Source organism: Phasianus colchicus, chromosome 9, assembly GCF_987193195.1.
Source record: "Phasianus colchicus chromosome 9, bPhaCol1.hap1.1, whole genome shotgun sequence".
NCBI lineage: Eukaryota > Metazoa > Chordata > Aves > Galliformes > Phasianidae > Phasianus > Phasianus colchicus.
Genome location: NC_143444.1, coordinates 8,686,872 through 8,706,123, shown reverse-complemented (window position 1 = coordinate 8,706,123; position 19,252 = coordinate 8,686,872). Strand labels below are relative to the sequence as shown.

Genomic DNA, 19,252 nt, shown 5'->3' with positions numbered 1-19,252 from the left:
AAGGGGGGAAGGCTGAGAAATCAGTGCTTGTACAGAACAGGCAAGTGTGACTCAAGATCATTTTTTCCCCTGAACCGTACGCAAATGTGGCAATAATGGGGGTAACCATGGCAACGTCCTTGGAGCTGCAACTGAACGCCTCCTAAAACCCCACAGCACTCCGTGCCTTCAGGACAACGCTCTGAATTTGCAAATCTATTTACGCAGTTCAGTAAAATACAGATTAAATGTACACCATGGCAACATTTGGTTTGACAGATGACACTGCACCTTGGCTGAGGCCATCGGCGATTGAGTACAAACAAAACCTGCCCATTGATCCAGCTGCACTCGCTTAGCAGATATATGTGAACAAAGCACTGCTGAAATTATGTGAACCCCTTTGTGTAAACATCCTAGCATGGGCCTTGAGATGTGTTTCTCTGTCCAGGAATGAGTAAAACTGGTGGGTTGCAGCAGAGGGCAGAGAGGCAAGGAGGGGGTGAGCCAGGCACTGGGCAGCCAGCTGAGGAGCAGCATGTTGCACCAGTCCCTTCTCCTTCTGATCTTGCAGGACACAGTTTTCAATCATGGCTCTGTTTGTGTAGGCACAGGAACCAAGAGTGAGTTTCTAAATGAAGGCTGAGATTTCCAATAGGATAACCTGGCCCCAGGAGCTGGAACTGCATACTTGTGATAGAAATAGTTTGGTTTAGAAATGCTAGCTCCTCTGCACTACAGAAGGAAAGGCCAAAAAAAAAAAAAAAAGGATCAAAACAGAACATCAGGGATTTCTTAAAATCAGTCTTGCTTTCTTTGCTTTGTGTTCTGTTCTGTAGAGCTTTAAGTCCTGATTACAAGTGGATTTCTTCTTTTGTCAAAAATACCGACACAGGAAGGAAAAAAAGTCCACAAGCAATCACGCATGCAATCACCAGCACAACTTACACCAGTTTGGAGTTAGGGCTTTGTTTCCAGTGTAGCTCAAATACCTTGCCTGGACTTCCGTTCATACTCTGCCAGTTTAAATTTCACCTTCACTTTAAAGAGATTTATTTCTCATTTCCTGCAACGTGCTATTTTAGACTACCAAACCCCTGTGTCAGACGTCTGCACGTGCCCAAGGCAGCAAACACCAAGATGGAGGCTACAAACCTAAGGAGTACCCCTCATGGCCGAGCTTCGTTCTCCTCCCCACATCCCTGTGTGGAGCACAGATAAGCTCTGCTGAATTCAGTAGGGCAACTCCAGGGTTGGCACGGGACATGTCTCTTGGAGAAGCACTATTTGCCATAATTAAGCCCCTTCCTCACCCAAGGTTTCCAAGAGGCAGGCACAACAAGCAACATGAAAGATCCTAAGATCTTTGCTTGCATGGAAGACGCCCCTTTTGGGTTGCATCTCCTCTGCTTTTCAAGGAGAGAAGAAAATAAGGTCCTAATCGGCTCTTCAGAGGAGGGAGGGCAGATGGGAAGAGTAAAGGAGAGTGGTGAAGGCTACAGGGCAGGTGGTAATGATAGGTCTGTGTGTTCTCCCTGCTGAGACTTTACCCATCCTCTGAGGGATTGGTGGAAACTTTCCACTGGGATGTCCTTGTGCGTTCCCAATCACATGAACCTACCTAGTCAGACAGATAAGATCCTCATCTTATTCTATCCTCTTATGGGTGGATGCTCTTATTCTATCATCTTATTCTAGGATGCAAATGCCCAAGAGAAAAATCTGCATAGAAATGTGGCTTCCCTCCAGCCCCACTGCTGTGGGGTTTCCCATGGGAAGAGGAGAGCCACTGTGAGTGCTGCAGGAGGCTGTGGGGAAGGGCTCTGACAAGGGTGAGAGAGGTTGTGGCTGGAATCTCAATGCACGGCTCCAGGAACCTGGATGCAGCACAAACATCCCAAGCATTTTCAATGGATTTTATTTTGTTTAATAAAAAACACCAACCAAGCTTGCATGTATATCTTATATATATAAATATATACAGTATATATAAAACAAATGCATCTGGACAACGCCTCTCCCTGTGGCACAAGCCGTAAGGCATGGAAAGGAGTGTCCTAACAGTCCTATTCTTGGCACTACAGAGCAAACCCTTCTCCATCCTCCCCCCACTCACAAACACACATTGGCTTTTCTCTCTTCTTTGGCTTTTCGAGGCGCCGACAACGTGTGTGAAGCCCACAGAGATCTTCCTTGTGTCGTGGTCCAGGCAACCCGGCAAGGATGCTCCCAACCCATCGCACCAATGGGCTTCTTGCAGTCAACATCAACGTCATTGCCTCTGTGGAGTAAGGGATGTGGGAGGGGATGGAAGGTCAGGTGGATACAACGGAAAGCAGTGACCAAACAATTTCTTCTTCTAGGGTGAGCTGGGGTGGGGGAGCAAGCTTTGCGCCTCAACGCGGTGTTGGGTGGGAGGCGGCCGCGGGCTGAGATCAGCGAAGGTTTCTTTTTGCAGTCCCATACAAAAATGGAAAACAACAAGGGTGAGACCGTCCTTAACTGAAGAAGCTCGTAGTATACTGAGCAGAAGCAATAAACCTGACAATAACAAGAAAAAAAATGGTGGCATTATCCCAAAAGGAAGGAGGAACCTTGTCACTCGAGCGGTTCAGTTTGCTCCCGCTTTGGTCCCAATGTTCAGTTCTGGGTTGGGGTTGGCTTTTTTTTTTTTTCCTTTTTTCTTTTTTTAATATTTTTTAATATATATATATTTTTTATTTCAGCACAGAAGTTGCGAAGCAGGACGGGTGCTGTCGTATTTTCTCCTTCTGCGAAGCAGCTGCCTCCAGTCATTAATTGACTGTGGGCACTTGATTCCTCTGTAAACTATATTCTTTTGCCTTCAGTCTCAGGTTGGCAATACTGTTGGCCATATTCATGCCCTGCGCCGGGCTGGCATTGGTACACGTGGTGGAGTAGGTGGCCATGGCACTGCAGGGTGGGGAGAAAGAGAGAAACATTGGGTCACAGCGAGGTCCCTGCACTGCAGCACAGTTCTGCACTACAGAGGTTAAACCCTGGGGTTTCCATCCCTGTGGGATGCGATTCTTACATGAGCATGGGACTGTCACAGCCCTTCATTAAACACCCTTGGAAATCTCTGCGCTGCAGCCCTCTTGCTGAGGGACAGCCAAGGCTGGAGTTGTTCAAGGCAAGAGGAAATTTTCCACTTCCTATTCACTAACCCAAGAGGTTTGCAATGAGGTCAGGGTGCCCAGCCTGCCAACTAGACCATTGTCCTTAAAACTATTCCCACTGGAAGCAATGTCCTTTTGATGAGACCAAGTTTTGTTTTTACTGCTTGAGAAAACACGTCACTTCTGAAACATATGTTACTTCAAAGAAGCGCTCCGGGAAAAACCCATTTCAACAGTTGTGATGCCTGTAGGTTGCAGAATCTTGGAAGGCAAAATTCCACATTTTTTTTCCCTCAAAACTTCAGCTGATCCTATAGAACAAGCCTTAAAGGCTGAGAGGAAAAAAAAAAAAACAAAAACACATTTTTGCTGCTTTCAAATCACGTCTTTGTTCGTGAAAAACAGTACTTTTGGCAGAGGAGGCTGAACAAAGATGTCAGAGTCCTTTCTTATCCTACAAAAAATTTGCAAGTCTGCTTTCCAGACCACTAGAAAACTTGTTTAACTCATGCGTCCCAGGCTTCTGCAAAAAGAACCCATCCCAAAAGGCACCAAACTATCTGATGTGGTGCATTTCTTTATGGGGGTCCACAAATAAACACCGAGTGAACGAGAGATGCCAATTTAATATGGTCAGTGCATTTAGGAGGGAACTCCAAATGGTGTAAGTGGTGCTCAGCCTCCCAAATCACCTTCCTGGGGACTCATGTCTGATGTTCTGGGAAATACTCTCCTCTACCCATAGAACCATGGAATCATAGAATCTTGAAGGTTGGAAAAGTCCTCTGAGATCATTTAGACCAACCATCAACCCATCCCATCATGCCCATGGACCACGTCCCTCTGTGCCACATCTCCACGGTTCATGAACACCTCCAGGGATGCTGACCCCCACATCTCCTTTTCTTCCAGCACCGACTTCTATGACTGGAAGAGTTTTTGCAACAGCAAAGCTTCCCAGAGGGTCATGGGGTTTGCTGCATACACAGATCCAAGCTGTGGTTGCACACTCATCCCAGTGCATTGGCACTGCCTCAGACACCATGGGGCAAACCTCCCAGCAGTTTAAACCCAATTCAGCACTGCCTGAATTCTCTGACTTCCAGGAAATCCAGACCAGTGCTATTGGAAGGTCCCACCTTAGGTGATATTTCTCATTTTATAAGCAAAGAAAAGAAGAACTTTGGGGAGGAATGCTATATCTGCATGGAAACAGAACAGCTCACACCCATGGAAATGGATGTAAGGGCCATGGATATACAACTGCTTACAACCTTTGAACAGCACAAAAGAGGAGAGAAAACACTCAAGACACTTCCAGAGTTTCTAACATGGAGGTAAGACACTGAAATACACGTATTAAAGCACACCTTTTCTTCCTGTATTCCTCCAGAACAACCCAAGAAATTTCAGCCCCTCCAGCAGCTGCGAGGGCAGGAGCTGTGGGGTCAGCTGCTGAGCCCCCGCATACCCCTGGGTCTCAGGGATGCTCCAGTTCTTCCATGAATTTCCATCAGTTCCTTCCCCATGTCCACCTCTGGACTGCTGACCACCCTCTACCCCGTACTGCAGCAGCAGTAAGAGGAGACCTATGCTACTTGGAGCTTCCTAAGGTGTGTGGAGAGCTGGTGGGCACAGAGCAGCCTTTCCCACAGGTACATCTTCCCTGCGGTTTAGTGCTGGAAGAAATGAGGAGAGGCTGAAGGATGCTCCAGCTTAGATAAAACAAGAATTTTCAGCCTCGGGAGAAAACCGTCCCCATTCTTTTGCTGACATTCATAAATTTGGCTGTATTTATGACTACTCCACTATCTCCCTTATTGAGACTCAGGTTTCCTCCTCTCCTCCCTCTCCCACAAGATTATTATTATTTTTTTTTGGCGTCCAAAAACCATATATAACCGCTGCCCAAGTCCTGCCTACAACTCCGAGGAGCCTCCTGCTCCCCAAAGGCCTGGGGGAAATTGCTGCTGGCCCATGAAAACCCTGCCAAAGCAAAAATTCACAGAAACACTCTCCTTTAGCAAGTTACTCCATCAGGAGCAGCACACGCAAAGGCTTCTCTTAACAGTGCTCTGCTTTGAGCAATTGTTCTAGAGACTCTCCAAGGTCTAAAGGTTGAAATCACCCTGCAGTCCCCCAATTGATCAGTCCAGATGCAGAAGCCAGGCTCTGTCCTCTCCTCAGCTGCCTATTTTCATGAAACACAGAGGAACATCATGTTTCTGAGTCCTAAAATCCTCCTTTCAAACACGGTTTTCAATGGACCACGGAGTCAAAGGTTGTTGGAGTGGGAAGTGCAGGCTGACAGCGCGACTGCTAGTCTTGTTTTCTTAGGAACGTATGCTAAAATATGTCTAACCAAAACATTTCAGCTTCAAAAAATAATAGTATCTACTTGGCTATCTGTGCAACGCAGATCTGCAAATAGCTTTAGTTGACCTGTAGCAGAATGTATTTGGAGAATAAACATACTGATTGAAAACTCGTCCCAGATCTAACAGTAAAAACAGCACCGGCCACGCAGCTCTCAGTCCTATCTTGGAGCAGCTGTGAATCAGAGGCTGCTGGGGCAGCCCGAGGAGGTGGGGAGGGGGCAGAGGGCCATGCAAACACTCTGCACGGCTGTTTTTTCACCAAACGTCCAATATTTTAATAACCCTACCGAGTTCAAAGCCTTTATGAGGTTCTGACAACCTGGCCCAGGTGCCCATTAAAATGAATATGACTTAAGTGACGCCTGGCAGAATTAGAAAGCGGGGGAGCAGAAAGTGTCTAAAGGGTCATGACCACCTCATGCTGGGGAAACCAACTGCTCTGTTCCTCTGCCAATGCCTCCCACCCCACTGCAGGGGCAGTGGGAGAAGACAGCCTGTCCTGGTTTGCTGTATTCGTGGGAATGGCCGCAAGCTGCAAACGCATTTGGCTGAAATGCTTTGGCTATAAACAAGAGGAAGAAGTCAAGACATTGGGAAAGTGTCTTCTCACCATGGAGAGGCATTGCCAGGTCTGGATCTCACCTCAGGGGGAAAAAAAATCTTCCCAAGTATCTCCCTTCTCCCTTGCTCTACTTGTTTGCATGCCCCTGATGTGCTGGGCTTCCCCTTGCCCAGAGCAGCCCCGGACAGCCCTTCCCCATGTGCCCCTGAAGTTACCTTTGCAGGGTCTTCTCCTAGAAGCCGTTATGAAGCCCCTCGTGTAAACAACATCTTGGGAGGGACGATCTATTTTTAAAAGTGTGAGAGGTAGAAATGAGCCACAAGCGTTCAGCAGAGATCTGGTGCTGTGACCAGAACAGACTTAGCAGGGTGGGGAAGGACTCGTGCTTCTCTCCCCTAAGCTCGCCACCCAAACTCCTCCCTAGGATGCAATGCTTCACAGACAGAAAGCCTTAACCTCTAATGGGGGATTTGCCAGTCAGTAGTCCTCAGATAAAATCCAGAGGATAAGGGCCATCTCTAAGACCAAACTGGTGGTCATCAGAAGCATCTTTTGCAGTTTCTGCAGTGGATGAACCTAAGATTTGTTCTTCTGGAGCTACTGGGTGGGCAAGAGTGACCCCATGGCACTGAAACAACAAACTATCAAGGAAGCAAAACGTTTCCAGACCTCACTGTGCAAACTTGAGAGGAGGTCAAGGCGGCTAAGGAAGAAGGGACCTGGGTTCGGTGTAACTCCTACAAGCCAGTGGGAAGCTGGCTGTAACAAAGCCAGGTGAACAGGAAGAAATTCAGCCAAGGGCTACAAGAACTTGACCAACAACGAGGTCACTATGCTAAAAAAACACCCACCAACCTCATTTTTACTTGCCTGCAAGTCAGTTGGCTCCCCACAAACCAACATATCCAGTGGATCCTGCATCCACAGTTAGTTCCCACCAGGTTGTGGAGAGGACAGAAGAGAGCAGGGAGACCTGTGATATGTGTGGACATCCCAGTTCCATTGAGCAGATCAGGGCTGACACATCTGCATTTCTTTACTCCTTAAGCAATGCTGGCCATGGGAGATGGACGTTGAACCCCAGTCTGCCACCCAAAAATACCAGGTCCTGACTGCAGGCAAACCACAGTACAGCAGTACAGCTCGTTCACACACATGCTTGTTCTCTAGCAACTAGAGAGCAACCACTCCACACTGACAACTGTGGGCAGGGTTGGGAGCAATATGCCTGGGGTGAGTTCCCAACTACTTACTGCCATGGAACAGCCACAGAAATCCTTCTCCTGGTCACTGCATGGTGACCAAGTCTCCCTAAGTGCTCTGCCATAACTCCTCCTGGCTATGTGCCCCGTGGAAACATTTCCTCCTTGCTTCAAATTAGATGCACAAGAGAAGTGAGTGTTACCCCTTCTGCTTCCATGTACTCCTACCTGATTCTCTTTCAATACTTCCTGAACTGCAGAGAATGTGCAGCCTCCCTTGGAAGCAGCTCTGGGAAGCCACACTGATGCTCTACCAAGCCCATCCTGCAAGCCTGGCAGTGAGATGGAACAGGTTGGGAATATGTACGGAAGACCAGTGGGATGGTGAAATTGCTGTACCTCCAGCTGCCCCATGTGAGCATAAACAGCCCGTTAGAGCTATTGAAAACAAATGCACCTAAGGGCCATGTTCAGGCTGCTCTGAATCATGCCAGCAACTGGTCAGCCCCAGAGGGGTGACTGACTCACCTGTAAGGCGAGGCGGTACCCCAGGAGAGATAGTCGGTGGGTCTTGGAGCTGGGCGAGGTACTATGGGCTGCTCCACGGCGGTCACGTCCCCTGAGTAGGATTTGAGCAGAGAAGCATTCTTGCTGGCCAGCATGGCCCTCTCATTCCGGCGAAACTTGGCTCTCCGGTTCTGGAACCACACCTGGGATGGGAAGCACACAGACCAACCACCCATCACAACCAGCACTGCTGTGGTGCTCGCTCCTTCACCACACCACCCCAGCCCTGCTGGGCAAGATGGGACTCTGCAAAAGCAATCACAGAATCACAGAATCACAGAATCACAGAATGACCTGGGTTGGAGGGGACCTCAAGGATCATGTAGTTCCAACCCCCCTGCCTAGCAGGGCCACCAAACATACACCTTTACTAGATCAGGTTGCCCAGAGCCTCGTCCAACCTGGTCTTGAACACCTCCAAGGACGGGGCATCCACAACATCCCTGGGCAGCCTGTTCCAGGACCTAACCACCCTCCTAGTAAAAAACTTCCCCCTAACATCCAACCTAAATCTTCCCTCTTTTAACTTAAAACCATTTCCCCGTGTCCTGCTATTATCAGCCCTTATGAAGAGTTTACTCCCCTCCTGGGAGTAAGTTCCCTTCAGATATTGAAAGGCTGCAATGAGGTCGCCCCGCAACCTTCTCTTCTCCAGGCTGAACAAACCCAACTCCCTCAGCCTGTCCTCATAGGGGAGGTGCTCCAGCCCCCTGATCATCTTCATGGCCCTCCTCTGGACCCTTTCCAAAATCTCCATGTCTTTTTTGTACTGAGGGCTCCACACCTGAACACAGTACTCCAGATGGGGCCTCACAAGAGCAGAGTAGAGAGGGACAATCACCTCCCTATCCCTGCTGACCACCCCTCTCCTGATGGAGCCCAGGATCCCATTTGCTTTCCGGGCTGCCAGAGCGCACTGCTGGCTCATGTTAAGTTTCTCATCTATCAGGACCCCTAGGTCTTTCTCTGCCGAGCTGCTCTCAAGGACAACTCCCCCCAGCCTGTACAGGTGCCTGGGGTTCTTCCGGCCCAAGTGCAAAACCTTGCACTTTGCCTTATTGAACCTCATTAGGTTCACCCGAGCCCAGCTTTCCAGCCTGTCAAGGTCCCTCTGAATGGCCTCCATTCCCTCCACCGTATCGACTGCACCACTCAGCAAGTTCTCTATCACTGGAAATCTTGATGCAAGACAATCTGTAAGTCTGCTCTGGTAGAGCTCTTGTGTAATAAATTGACTCAGCGTGGTCCCTGTTCTGTGCTGTACAACCCGTCATGTTCCCCAATGGGCTTTCACCTTCAGGAGGTGCAGGCATGCAAGCTAAATGCTGAGCAGCTCAAATTAACATCAGCAACCTGAGCATAGAACATCCAGCATCCTAACCTTCAAAAGGCTCTATGAATACATCTGTATGAGTAGGTGGCAAGTATGGAGGCAGATCAGGCCTGGCAGTCTTCCGTAAGACATGGCATCCTTGGAACTGCCATGTGGGATAACCTAAGAGTTTGGTGACCCTACTGTCCCATGTGGACTTCAATGATATCTACTGCCATACTGAATGTGTTTTAATGATGATGCCAGCTAGGTGAGGTATGCCTATACACAGGCTGTGAGAATTACCTGAACTCTGGCTTCAGTGAGGTTGACTCTGCGTGCAAGGTCTTCCCGTACAAAAGCATCAGGGTAGTGTGTCCTCTCAAAGACCCTCTCTAGTGCCTGGAGCTGGCTGCTGTTGAAGGTAGTCCTGTTCCTTCTCTGCTTTCTTTTCTTCTTCTCTTCTGAATTCAGCTGATCATCTAGGAGAGACAATTGGAGATATGAAAGGCTAGAAGTTTCAGAGTCCATAGCAATGTTGCGATGTGAATGTTAAGAAGTACCAGGGTGGACAAAAGTTCCAGTATGCCACCATTCTCACTGTTTTGTCATCTCCAAAATGTCCTTTGATTTGACAGCTAGGCATGCTCGGAGGTTGCCCTTGGGGGTCAGCTGCTTCAGGAAGGTTTGACATCATTTCCTGTCTACTTTGGAGACAGATTCTCCTCCTCCACTCTCTTGCCCTCATCTGATTTGTATGCATCTCTCACATTTGCACAGATTTCACATGCTGGTCTTTACCCCAGCTTCCCTGAGAGCACTCCTTCCAGAAGACATTTCTCATATGGAGAACCTACACATGCCCACAGACCCAGTTCACTCCCCTACCCCATTCTGACAACACCAGAAACTTTTTTGAGTATGAAAAATCACAAACTGCTCCTCTCTGGGCTTCTAATTTCCACGGATTGCCCTTAGAGAAATGAAATAGATCTCTCAGGGGTAAGTACGAATCCCATGCATGCTCTGGGACACAGCATACTCATCTCTATGTAAGGAAAAGTAAGGAGCTAGCTACTACTCTGGGACTGACTGTAGCCAAGGCAGTGCCACTCTCTGTAAGCCACTGTGTTTGGCTTAAACAAGAACTGCACTTTTCCTGCACCCAGATAAGAGACACCAGTACGAGCAGAGCTGGGGAGATGTTAACAAAGAGGTGTCAGGGCTGAACAAGAAACAAGCACAAAAGCCGGTTTTACTTGTATGCTCATAGGCCTTTGCCTTGCACTTGTCCATCTTTAAGTGCCCCACTTTTCAAGTGATGGGTCCCACCAAAACCAGCACGGCTTTCCATGCTGCCAAGCACAGTGCATGGGCAGTGGTGGAGAGGTCCTGTTGTCTCATGCAGGGGAACAGTAGCTAAATCTGGGAGGACCACAGCCAATATACGTATGAACACATGTTAAAATACATCAATTCTTGTATCTACAAAACACACAGTGAATTACACTTGATGTTAATTAATATGCACCTGGGCCCAGATGACAGTATCACCACTGAGCGTCCAAGGGCAGAATAACATCATTCCTTTTGCCATACAGAAATGTGACAGCTCCCCTCATCTTCCCATTCTCGAGAGGCTACGTAAGGCACAGAGAGATGCTGACAAGGAAATTAAAGTCCATAGCTATTGTCCTCACCACCTGTTTGTGCTGCTTTTCGCAGCCCATCTGGTTACAGTTACCGCACCTGAACGCCTTTGGAACAGCGCCTATCCATTTGGGAACAAAAGGACATTCCTTTTAAATTAAAGGAGCTTTTCCAAATTCCTGCAGGTTTACAGCCCTTCCATCCCCTCTCCAGCAGCCTGACAATCCCCATCAGGCTTCTCTCCAGCCTGGGGATTCCTGGGTGCAGAAATACACCCACAGCTCTCTAGTATCTGAGAGGAAGTGTTTGGAGATGAGCCAGGAGGGGACTTGCGATGAGATGTGCAAAGAAAATAAATACATGTAGGAATCCTGAGAAAGCTCCGGAGAGACCTCATTGCAGCCTTCCAGAACTTGAAGGGAGCTTACAAGCAGGAGGGGGACTGACTTTACATGGTCTGACAGTGGTGGACAAAGGGAATGGCTTTAAACTAAGAGAGAAGATTTAGACTGGATGTTGAAGAACCATTTCATTCAGAGGGCAGTGAGGTGCTGGCACTGCTGTCCAGAGCTGTGGGTGCCCAAGGCCATGGATGGGTCCTGGGCAGCCTGAGCTGGGAGCACCCAGCCTACAGTGGGTGGAGGGGGGGGACTTTGAGGTCTCTTCTGACCAAAGGCATTCTATATTTCTATGATTCTATGCAGTTCATCACATCTCAAGATGTGGAAAGAGAAAGGGATGGAATCAAACTGGTGCTCAAGCAGAGCGCTATGCATATTTCCACTTAGGGTCTGCTCACAGCAGGGAGAAGAAAGCCCTGCGACTTCCACCCCAGAGTGCTCATCCAAAGAGGCTCCACAGGCGAGCACTGGTGCAGCTGTGCACCGTGCAACACAGCAAACAGAGAACCAGCCTTGGGGCACGATCACCCCTTCAAATGCCACAAACGCTGCAAGATCAGCTGCTATCGAAGTCAATGTCAGCATGGACATTGCTCTTCCTTCTGAGCTCTCCATTCAATTCTCCTCTTGGATCTAAACCCTGTGTATGCAGATCAGATGAACAAATCACTGAAAGCCTTGGGAGCTTCCTGGGAGCCCTCCAGGCTTTTTAAGATCCTCTCCAGCCCGGAAGACACCCAGTGGAAGGCTCTCGGGTCTGCCTGGCCATTGCTCAGATCCTGTGCGACGCTTCCATACGAGGAAACGTGAGCACAACGCCCTGAGGGACAAGAAGTAAGCAAGCCAAAAGCTGTACAAGGCTGGGGAACAAGAACCCCTCCTGCCAAACACGTTAACACCATTTGCCTGGTTTCCTCCCGGAGCAAAGCGAGACAGTGGTGATTCACAGCTCACCTCCTAACCGCTGGGCTGAGCGGCGGAAGGATGCCGGCATTACCACAGTGACTCAGGGCCAGGTCACCTCCAGCCCTGGCTGGCACCAGGCAGGGACGTGAGTCAGTGTCCCGGCACCGAGCGGCAGAGCTCAGCCTGCATTGTGGGCTGCAGCTTTGAGGTCTCCCTTTGCTGCACATCTGGAACACTGTAGCACAGCTGGATCCAAGCGATGTGGGCAGGAGGAAAAAAACTACAGAACAGCCGTGTGAGCCCAGGGCTGGGCTGACAATCAGCCCTGCTGGAACTCCTTGTTGCATTGATACACCATAGGACAACTAAAACCTGGTAACGAGGGAATGCAGGCACTAAACCCCATGTGTCTGCAAATGTCACCTTGCTCGCAGCACTTAAAGCAGCCTTTGACACATTGACAGAGTATTTATTTATTTATTTATTTTTACACCAGTCACAGAAACATAGAATTGCTCAGGTTGGAAAAGAAAGCATTGCTTTTCCTTATCAGGAAGGAGCCCTGACAAATGGTACCCCTAAATTATGTTGACAGCACCAATGCCTGGAGTCAGCAGAAACAGAGAGAAGAGGAAACAAGCTCTAAAGTTCTTGAGATGGGTCAGGAGCCTTTCATCAACATTCTTTTAATCAGAAATATTACGAACAGCGTTCTTCAAAGCCCTGCTTCTCGCAAGTGAGGCCCCTGGGGAGATGGAGATGCACATTCCTCTGCTCCGGAACCAGTGCTGGATATTCTGAGAAGTTCATTTCCAAAACCCAGTGTTTCACGCTGCACTGGGGGGATTTTGTTTCCTGTTTCCATATACGTGTTTTTCCTGTACGAGCTCTACATTCACGCACTACTTGCAAATCCAAATGCACTACTAGGATGCTCCAGAGCACTTCTAACTGCTCCCAAATAACATCGTGTCCTATCCCTTCCTCCTTGCTCATCACGTCTCCCCGTGCAACAGGGCAGAGCCGCTGTCTTCATGTCAGGGACAGTCACTGGAGAATCATCAGATGGGTCTGTTGGGACGTCACATTGAAAATATAACAAACTATAAACCAAACCAGAGCTCCGAACTGAATGCCTACATGTAAGTTACAAGAGCAGTATTTTTTCCAACAGTACGTGCAACCGCAACAAATTTTGGATTTCCAGTTTGTAGGAATGCCTGTACATACTTGCTTTCATTCCAGGTCGGAATAAAAACAAATTTCCAGATGGGTTTTACACTGTGTGGGCAGTTTTGAAAAGTTTTGACCGGTTCTATGAAGTCTTGAAGCAGAGGTTAGAGAGTACGTATCAGATCTGAACTGAAAGTCAACAATTGGGTCTCATTAAACAAGAGACTAAGACGTCCAGCCACAAATCACTTACAGTAAAGCAGGGCAGATTTGTCACATCGGTTATATAAACTGTAAACCGAGGAAGGATTCCAGGAAAAAAAAAAGGAATCACGCTGTAATCACAGCCTGAAAAACAAGAAGTTACCATCAGAGTTTGAATATGGATTAAAGAAAACCAAAACAAATCTATTTCACGGGAGAAAACAAATCTAGAAACTAAAAACCCAACAACTGATAACTCTTCTAAGGTCAAAAAAAATCACGCAAGCCAAAAAAAAATTGAAGGTTTTACTTGGAGTAGTAGGGAAGAAAGAAAAATAGAGAACAGAAGGGAGAGGAAAAATCTTTTGCTTGGGATTGAAGTTGAATTTTAAGACCTTCGCAGGCGCGCTTTGCAATTTTAACCGCTCTGCTTTGCTTTCGTTTCCTTACATCCATCCAAAATACTGTCATTCCTAGTGTACAGGAATCAACATAAGAAAAAGGGAAAAAAAAAAGCTATAAAGCTTTAATCAAAGCTAATTCTCTTTTTGTAGCTCCAGTGTCCAATAGGTGTCCACAGGATGGTGACACGGGTGCGAGATGCATCAGCCGCACACAATACCTCAAATTGTTTCAGTTACACAGAAAATTGCAGAATGTGAAGCTGTCTTGTTTGGATCGCCAGGAACACAGGAATGAAAAGAGGAAAAAAAAAAAAGAAAATAATAGAAAGAAACAGATGCTGCATTTTTGAAACGTCTTCGGGTTTGATTATCTCATGAACTAGTCAAGTTCACCTCCTTCACAAGAAAAAAAATGGCTATTTTGTGAACAGGGTGTGGGATTTCAGAAAGGCAATATTGAATTTTTCACATCAAAACTGAGTTTTAATATAAAATAGAAAAGCGTGTGCATTTCCAGCATTACCCAGGGGACGACAGCAGTTCCTCTCCGAAGTGTCTGCAATGTGGAACTTATCAGGGTAATTTCTAGCTGACCGCATACAAACAATTACATATCATTACAGAGCTGTGAATAGCTCTTGCATGGATTGCGTGCCTCCAGACTCCCAGCTCTGCTTCCAGGCTGGGAACTTGCTGAGGTGCTGCACAGTCCTTCAACAGGGCACTACAAGCCCAATCCCAACTGGAAGACAGCACTCCTCTTTGGGATAGTTTCAGCTCTGTTGCTCTGCCTCTCATCCAGAGGGAATCTCAGAGCCCATCGATTGTGCTATCTGCAGTTGCGTGCCCATAAGATGTGCTTTCTCCCTGCCCGTGTCAATGCTCCTGCTTGCTGGACTTGGTAGCAGCAATGAAGTTGAACAAAAAGATTGTAATTGCAACCCAATGGGAATCCAGACATTCTTCCTAGAAAGGCACGATGTTAAGCGCTTATTACTGGGAAACAATATTTGCGGGGGATGAAGTATACATCCTTCTCCAGAATTTGGTACAAAGCCACTGAGAGTCTCCCTAGATCTCAGAGACAAGCCCAAGTTCTGCTCTAACAGCTCTGCTTTGATATTTGCTAGGGTTTTCCTCCTGGGCATCCTACAGCTCAAGGCTTAGCCCAGCTCCTCTAACAAGCCTTCCCGCCGGGTCTTGGGGTCAGAGTGTTCCCATAATACAATAAGCGCTGTATGGATCTCATAAGCTCCAAGGCACAGTATGTTATGTGTTTGGAATTCCTTGTATGCTTTTATACTTTGTTTTACATATTGTAATTTTTATATGCATTACCACATTGATCCTTGGAAAATTAATTTAAAAAAAAAAAAAAAAAAAAAAAGATAATCAAAAGCAAACACATAGTTTAAAAGCCTGCCAGAGGCAAATCATGTTCTGTGAGACTGCACTTTGTAACTGACAAAGAGACCAAACCACCAGACTGTGGCCGGGATCCAGCAGGGTGAGTTTACCAGGCAGGGTGGGGATGGGATCCAGCAGGGCTGCAGACCCCTGAGCCCCTCATTAGGGTAGCCCAGTGCTGCAGGAACATTGGACCTGAGACAGAGGAGCAGAAATACAACCGCATAGATGCTCCAGCCAAACCCCACTGCCATACCCAAGGCACGGAACCCATGGCACCCTGAAGAGGCTGCACCTCCCCAATGAGTTGGGGCACCTTGACCTTCACAGCTCCTGTCTCATTTTGGGGTCAGACCTGGAATGGGTGCGTTGGGCAGGGCTGAATATGAAGTCATGCCTTTGCAAGGTCAGGGTATGGCTTCCAACGCCCACATCCTCTTCCCATCAGCTCCCCTTCCCATGCCATGTGTCCTGATGTTTCAACTTAGAAACGGCACTCATGCAGCCAAGATCAAACTTCCCAACCTCCGCCCTGCTCCGTTGGTATTTTCTCATTTCCAAAGCCCCTCCCTGCCCTAGTTCATTCCAGATAACATCCGTCTTTCCATCTCCCCAGCACCCTTTCTTGCCCTTTCTGAAGAAGCTCAGAAGCCTATTCACGTATAACCAGGTATCTCTGCCTCTTTAAACCTCAGCGTGCACATGGGGTACATCCACACACACACAGCTACAGAGAACACTCCTCTTAAGAGTCCAACCTGCTCTAACAGACCGACCACATACCTATCCAGGACCTTCATGCAGGAGCAGCCCAGCACCAATGTCCACATCCTCCTGGTCATCACCAACTGCCTCCATGGCAGTGGCAATAAGCTGTCACCAGAGCCTGGCAGGGCCAGGTCATTCAGTTGCTTTCTGCACACATCCCATCACAGAAGGCTCCATATGGTCACAAGCTGTAGACACAAGGCATTATTTCCACCTACTGGATTTACCTGGAGTTTCCTCTCTCAATTAATGAGATGTACTGGAGCCAGGAGCACAAGGGTGGTTACAGCAGCCTTTCTGGATGGCACATCCCAGGGCTTTCTTTCAAGGTCCCTCCAAGCCCTGAAAGTAGTCCTCCTTCTCCTGATGGCCACGGGTTCAGCACACATTTGTACTCATTCAAGTGGCTGTAGAAGCCATGAAGCTGGAGCCCTGCAGCCCCCCTCAAACCATTCCCCCCATCCAGCATCCACCCAAACTCTGAGAAACACTGCTTTTATTATATAAGATTTTCTCTTATATTAAAAAAAAAAAAAAAAAAAGGCAAAAAGTCCCCATGAACTTCAGCCAATGACACTTTCTAATGGGGAAAGTTAAAGCAGACTCATGCATTAAGAAAAAAAAAGCTTTTGCCAAGGCAGGGAAGAGCTGCTTTGGGGCTATCTTTTTTTTCTTTTCAGACCATAGACAGATTACAAATGAGCTAATTGGCATTTTGGGCAGACGATTCATTTCCAAATGCTCCAGCTGCTGCAAGAGTCTGCAAACATTACCAGGGCCCACCAACCCACGCTGGCAAAGCTTGACTCAGGCTCACCTGCTCAATGAGCATCCGAGCATGCTGGGACCCCGCCGTGCTGAGCAGTGCCATTATCACACAGCCCTACCCCAGCCAGGTCTGGAAATTCACTTGGACGTGGGCTTTGTATGTAGGACCCGTGCGAGCAGACAATAACCTGTGGGATGCACGCCAGCTGGCCCCGGTGGTGCACAGAAAAGCTGTTCTCAATGGATATTTCATCTGTTTGTCATCCAGACACGCAGACCTTTGAGCCGCATGGCAGAGCAGGCTCCAGCTCACCTCGCCTGGCGGCCAGGGCCACTGCTGGAGCCCAGAGCACCAACAAGAAGGGAAGGCGCAGAGCATGGTGAGAATGCGGAAACCAGCTCCCCAAAGGCTGTGCTCCCCTTTCATTAGCATCCAAGAACAAATGGGTTTTGACCAGATCAGGCCACCAAGTAACATGCAAATCAGAGCAGAGCCGCTGCAGAGCTCCGCTCAGAAATCCAGATTTTGACCACTAATGCATTTTATGGGTCCCTCTTGATCGCGACTGGAAAAACGATGACATGAGAGGTCCAGAAATAACAGAACTTGAGCCTGGCTGTCAGCATCCAGCCCACCTGCCTCTTCCGAGCATCCCGACAGGGAACGCATTCCTCGGGTGGGGATAAAGGGCCTTTATATCCCACACTGCTCGAGGAGGCAAAGCCATTGGAGCACTTAGGGCCATTTTAGAGTGTAACTTATCCGACACAGCAGCATTCTGCACAACAGGACCACAGAGAGGATGCTCCAAGGGCTCCCATGAGCCCCGTGCCCCCTCTCTGTGCCATGCCAAGAGAAACCGGGCTGTGCCCCGCCACCATCCCCAGCCCCTTCTGGGCAGGGAATGCATTTCACATTAGCTAATAAATTGCTACATCTTATGTTTCCTAGCCTGCTGGAATGATGAATATTTCGGAATGTGTTTTGAATGGTTCCTTGCCAGAGTCAAACAATCATCTGGAGATTTTAAATCAAAAGGCTGAAAAATGGAAACCTCTGTCTGTCCACAAAGTTCACTGCAGTTTGAAAAGCCCAACTCCCAGCAGAGGAGGCACAATGATTGTTGTCAGAGCTCCTGCGAATTGGGGCAAATGAGTGATGTGCTGGAAACCGTGCTCCCTAACACGGACTAATAACCTTTGCCTCCAGGTGATGAATATATTAGCAGGTTTTTGCTTATTGCTGCCCTTCATCAGGCTGCAAAGTCAGATATGCTAACCTTGAGGATCAGACGATTTAGGGAAGCTGTATGGAAACACAGGGTATTTCTGCCATAAATAGCTGCTCTCAGCCTGCTGCAGCGCTAGCAGATAAATGCTGCTTTTCTAGCTTAATTTAACACAATTTAAGGGCTTTTAAAGGTTCTAGATAATTAATTGCGTCCACTTTTTTTACTTACACTACAGCCAGCCACATGCCTGCCTAGCAGAGGAATAACTCACCCAAGATAAGACTCAATAGCCCACCCAAAGGGGCACACAGTTAACACAGCCACGCACCCATACTGCGTCCCACCTCCTGCTCCAGCCTCTGCATCCCATCGCTGCAGTAGCACAGGTCACTGCACACTGGATTGGCCATCAGCAACTATGGCTGAGCAAGCTTAGCACTACCCCATACAGTGAGATGTGGTCTCCATTGATAAAGGAGAGCAGGACATGGCCGTGTCTCATCAGAGCAGCCAGAGCTGGAGTGGGTCCAGGAAATAAGCTTCCCTCTCCCCCGTGGAGATGGGCTGTCTAGACACATTGGCAAAGCTGTGAAGTCAAATTTGCAGGGCTGTGTCCTTCTTGTATATAGCCTGTCAAAGACACAAGTTCCTGTTCCCCGGCCTGTTAGCGTCGGTGTTTTTTCATACTCCCTCATGTCAGTCATGTCCAGCAACGCCAATTACTTCTACTGAGAAATTCTTAAACAGAATTCTTTCCCCTAGAAAAAACATTTTTTCTATCAGCCCACTGGCAAAACCATTTGCTGGTTATTTTGCTATGCTTATTTTCGCTAACAATTAACGTAAAAATAAAATAAGTCTAGTAGAAAGCATTCTTAAGCCAAAAAACATCAGAATTCATATATAAATTGCAATGGAAACCTGAAAAAAAAAAAAGTTATCCAACTAATAAAAAAAATTGAACAAATCGCCTGGGAGTCAAGCGATATTTTCCATGTCCTCAGGACCCCACTCAACACAGCACTTAAGGGCAGGCTGAAGACCATCCCCCTCCAGCTTCTCTCCAACGACTCCCAATAATGATGAGATGAGGGCTTCTGCTCCATGCTGGAGCCCTCCTGAAATCAGTAAATGACTTTCAGCCAGACTTAAGTTCTTGAAGGTCATTAGAGTATGCTAAACAGATTTTTTCATCGCCG

At 47.9% G+C, this 19,252-nt stretch overlaps 1 protein-coding gene across 2 annotated transcripts in view; it reads right to left on the bottom strand.

Annotated features, from left to right (window-relative positions):
• Positions 1-1,881: 1,881 nt before the first annotated feature.
• PRRX1 (paired related homeobox 1) overlaps positions 1,882-19,252 on the bottom strand; it is a 33,585-nt gene continuing 16,214 nt past the window's right edge. The window contains exons 2-5 of one of the 2 annotated variants that reach the window (XM_090146072.1): positions 9,447-9,622; positions 7,790-7,971; positions 6,275-6,343; positions 2,802-2,913 (exon numbers count right to left, since the gene is read on the bottom strand). In XM_090146072.1, coding sequence (XP_090002198.1) covers positions 6,292-6,343; positions 7,790-7,971; positions 9,447-9,622 — 410 coding nt within the window. In that variant the 3' untranslated portion in view covers positions 2,802-2,913; positions 6,275-6,291. Of the gene's footprint in view, positions 2,914-6,274; positions 6,344-7,789; positions 7,972-9,446; positions 9,623-19,252 lie in introns of both variants that reach the window. The other variant, XM_031595674.2, reaches the window with a different exon arrangement.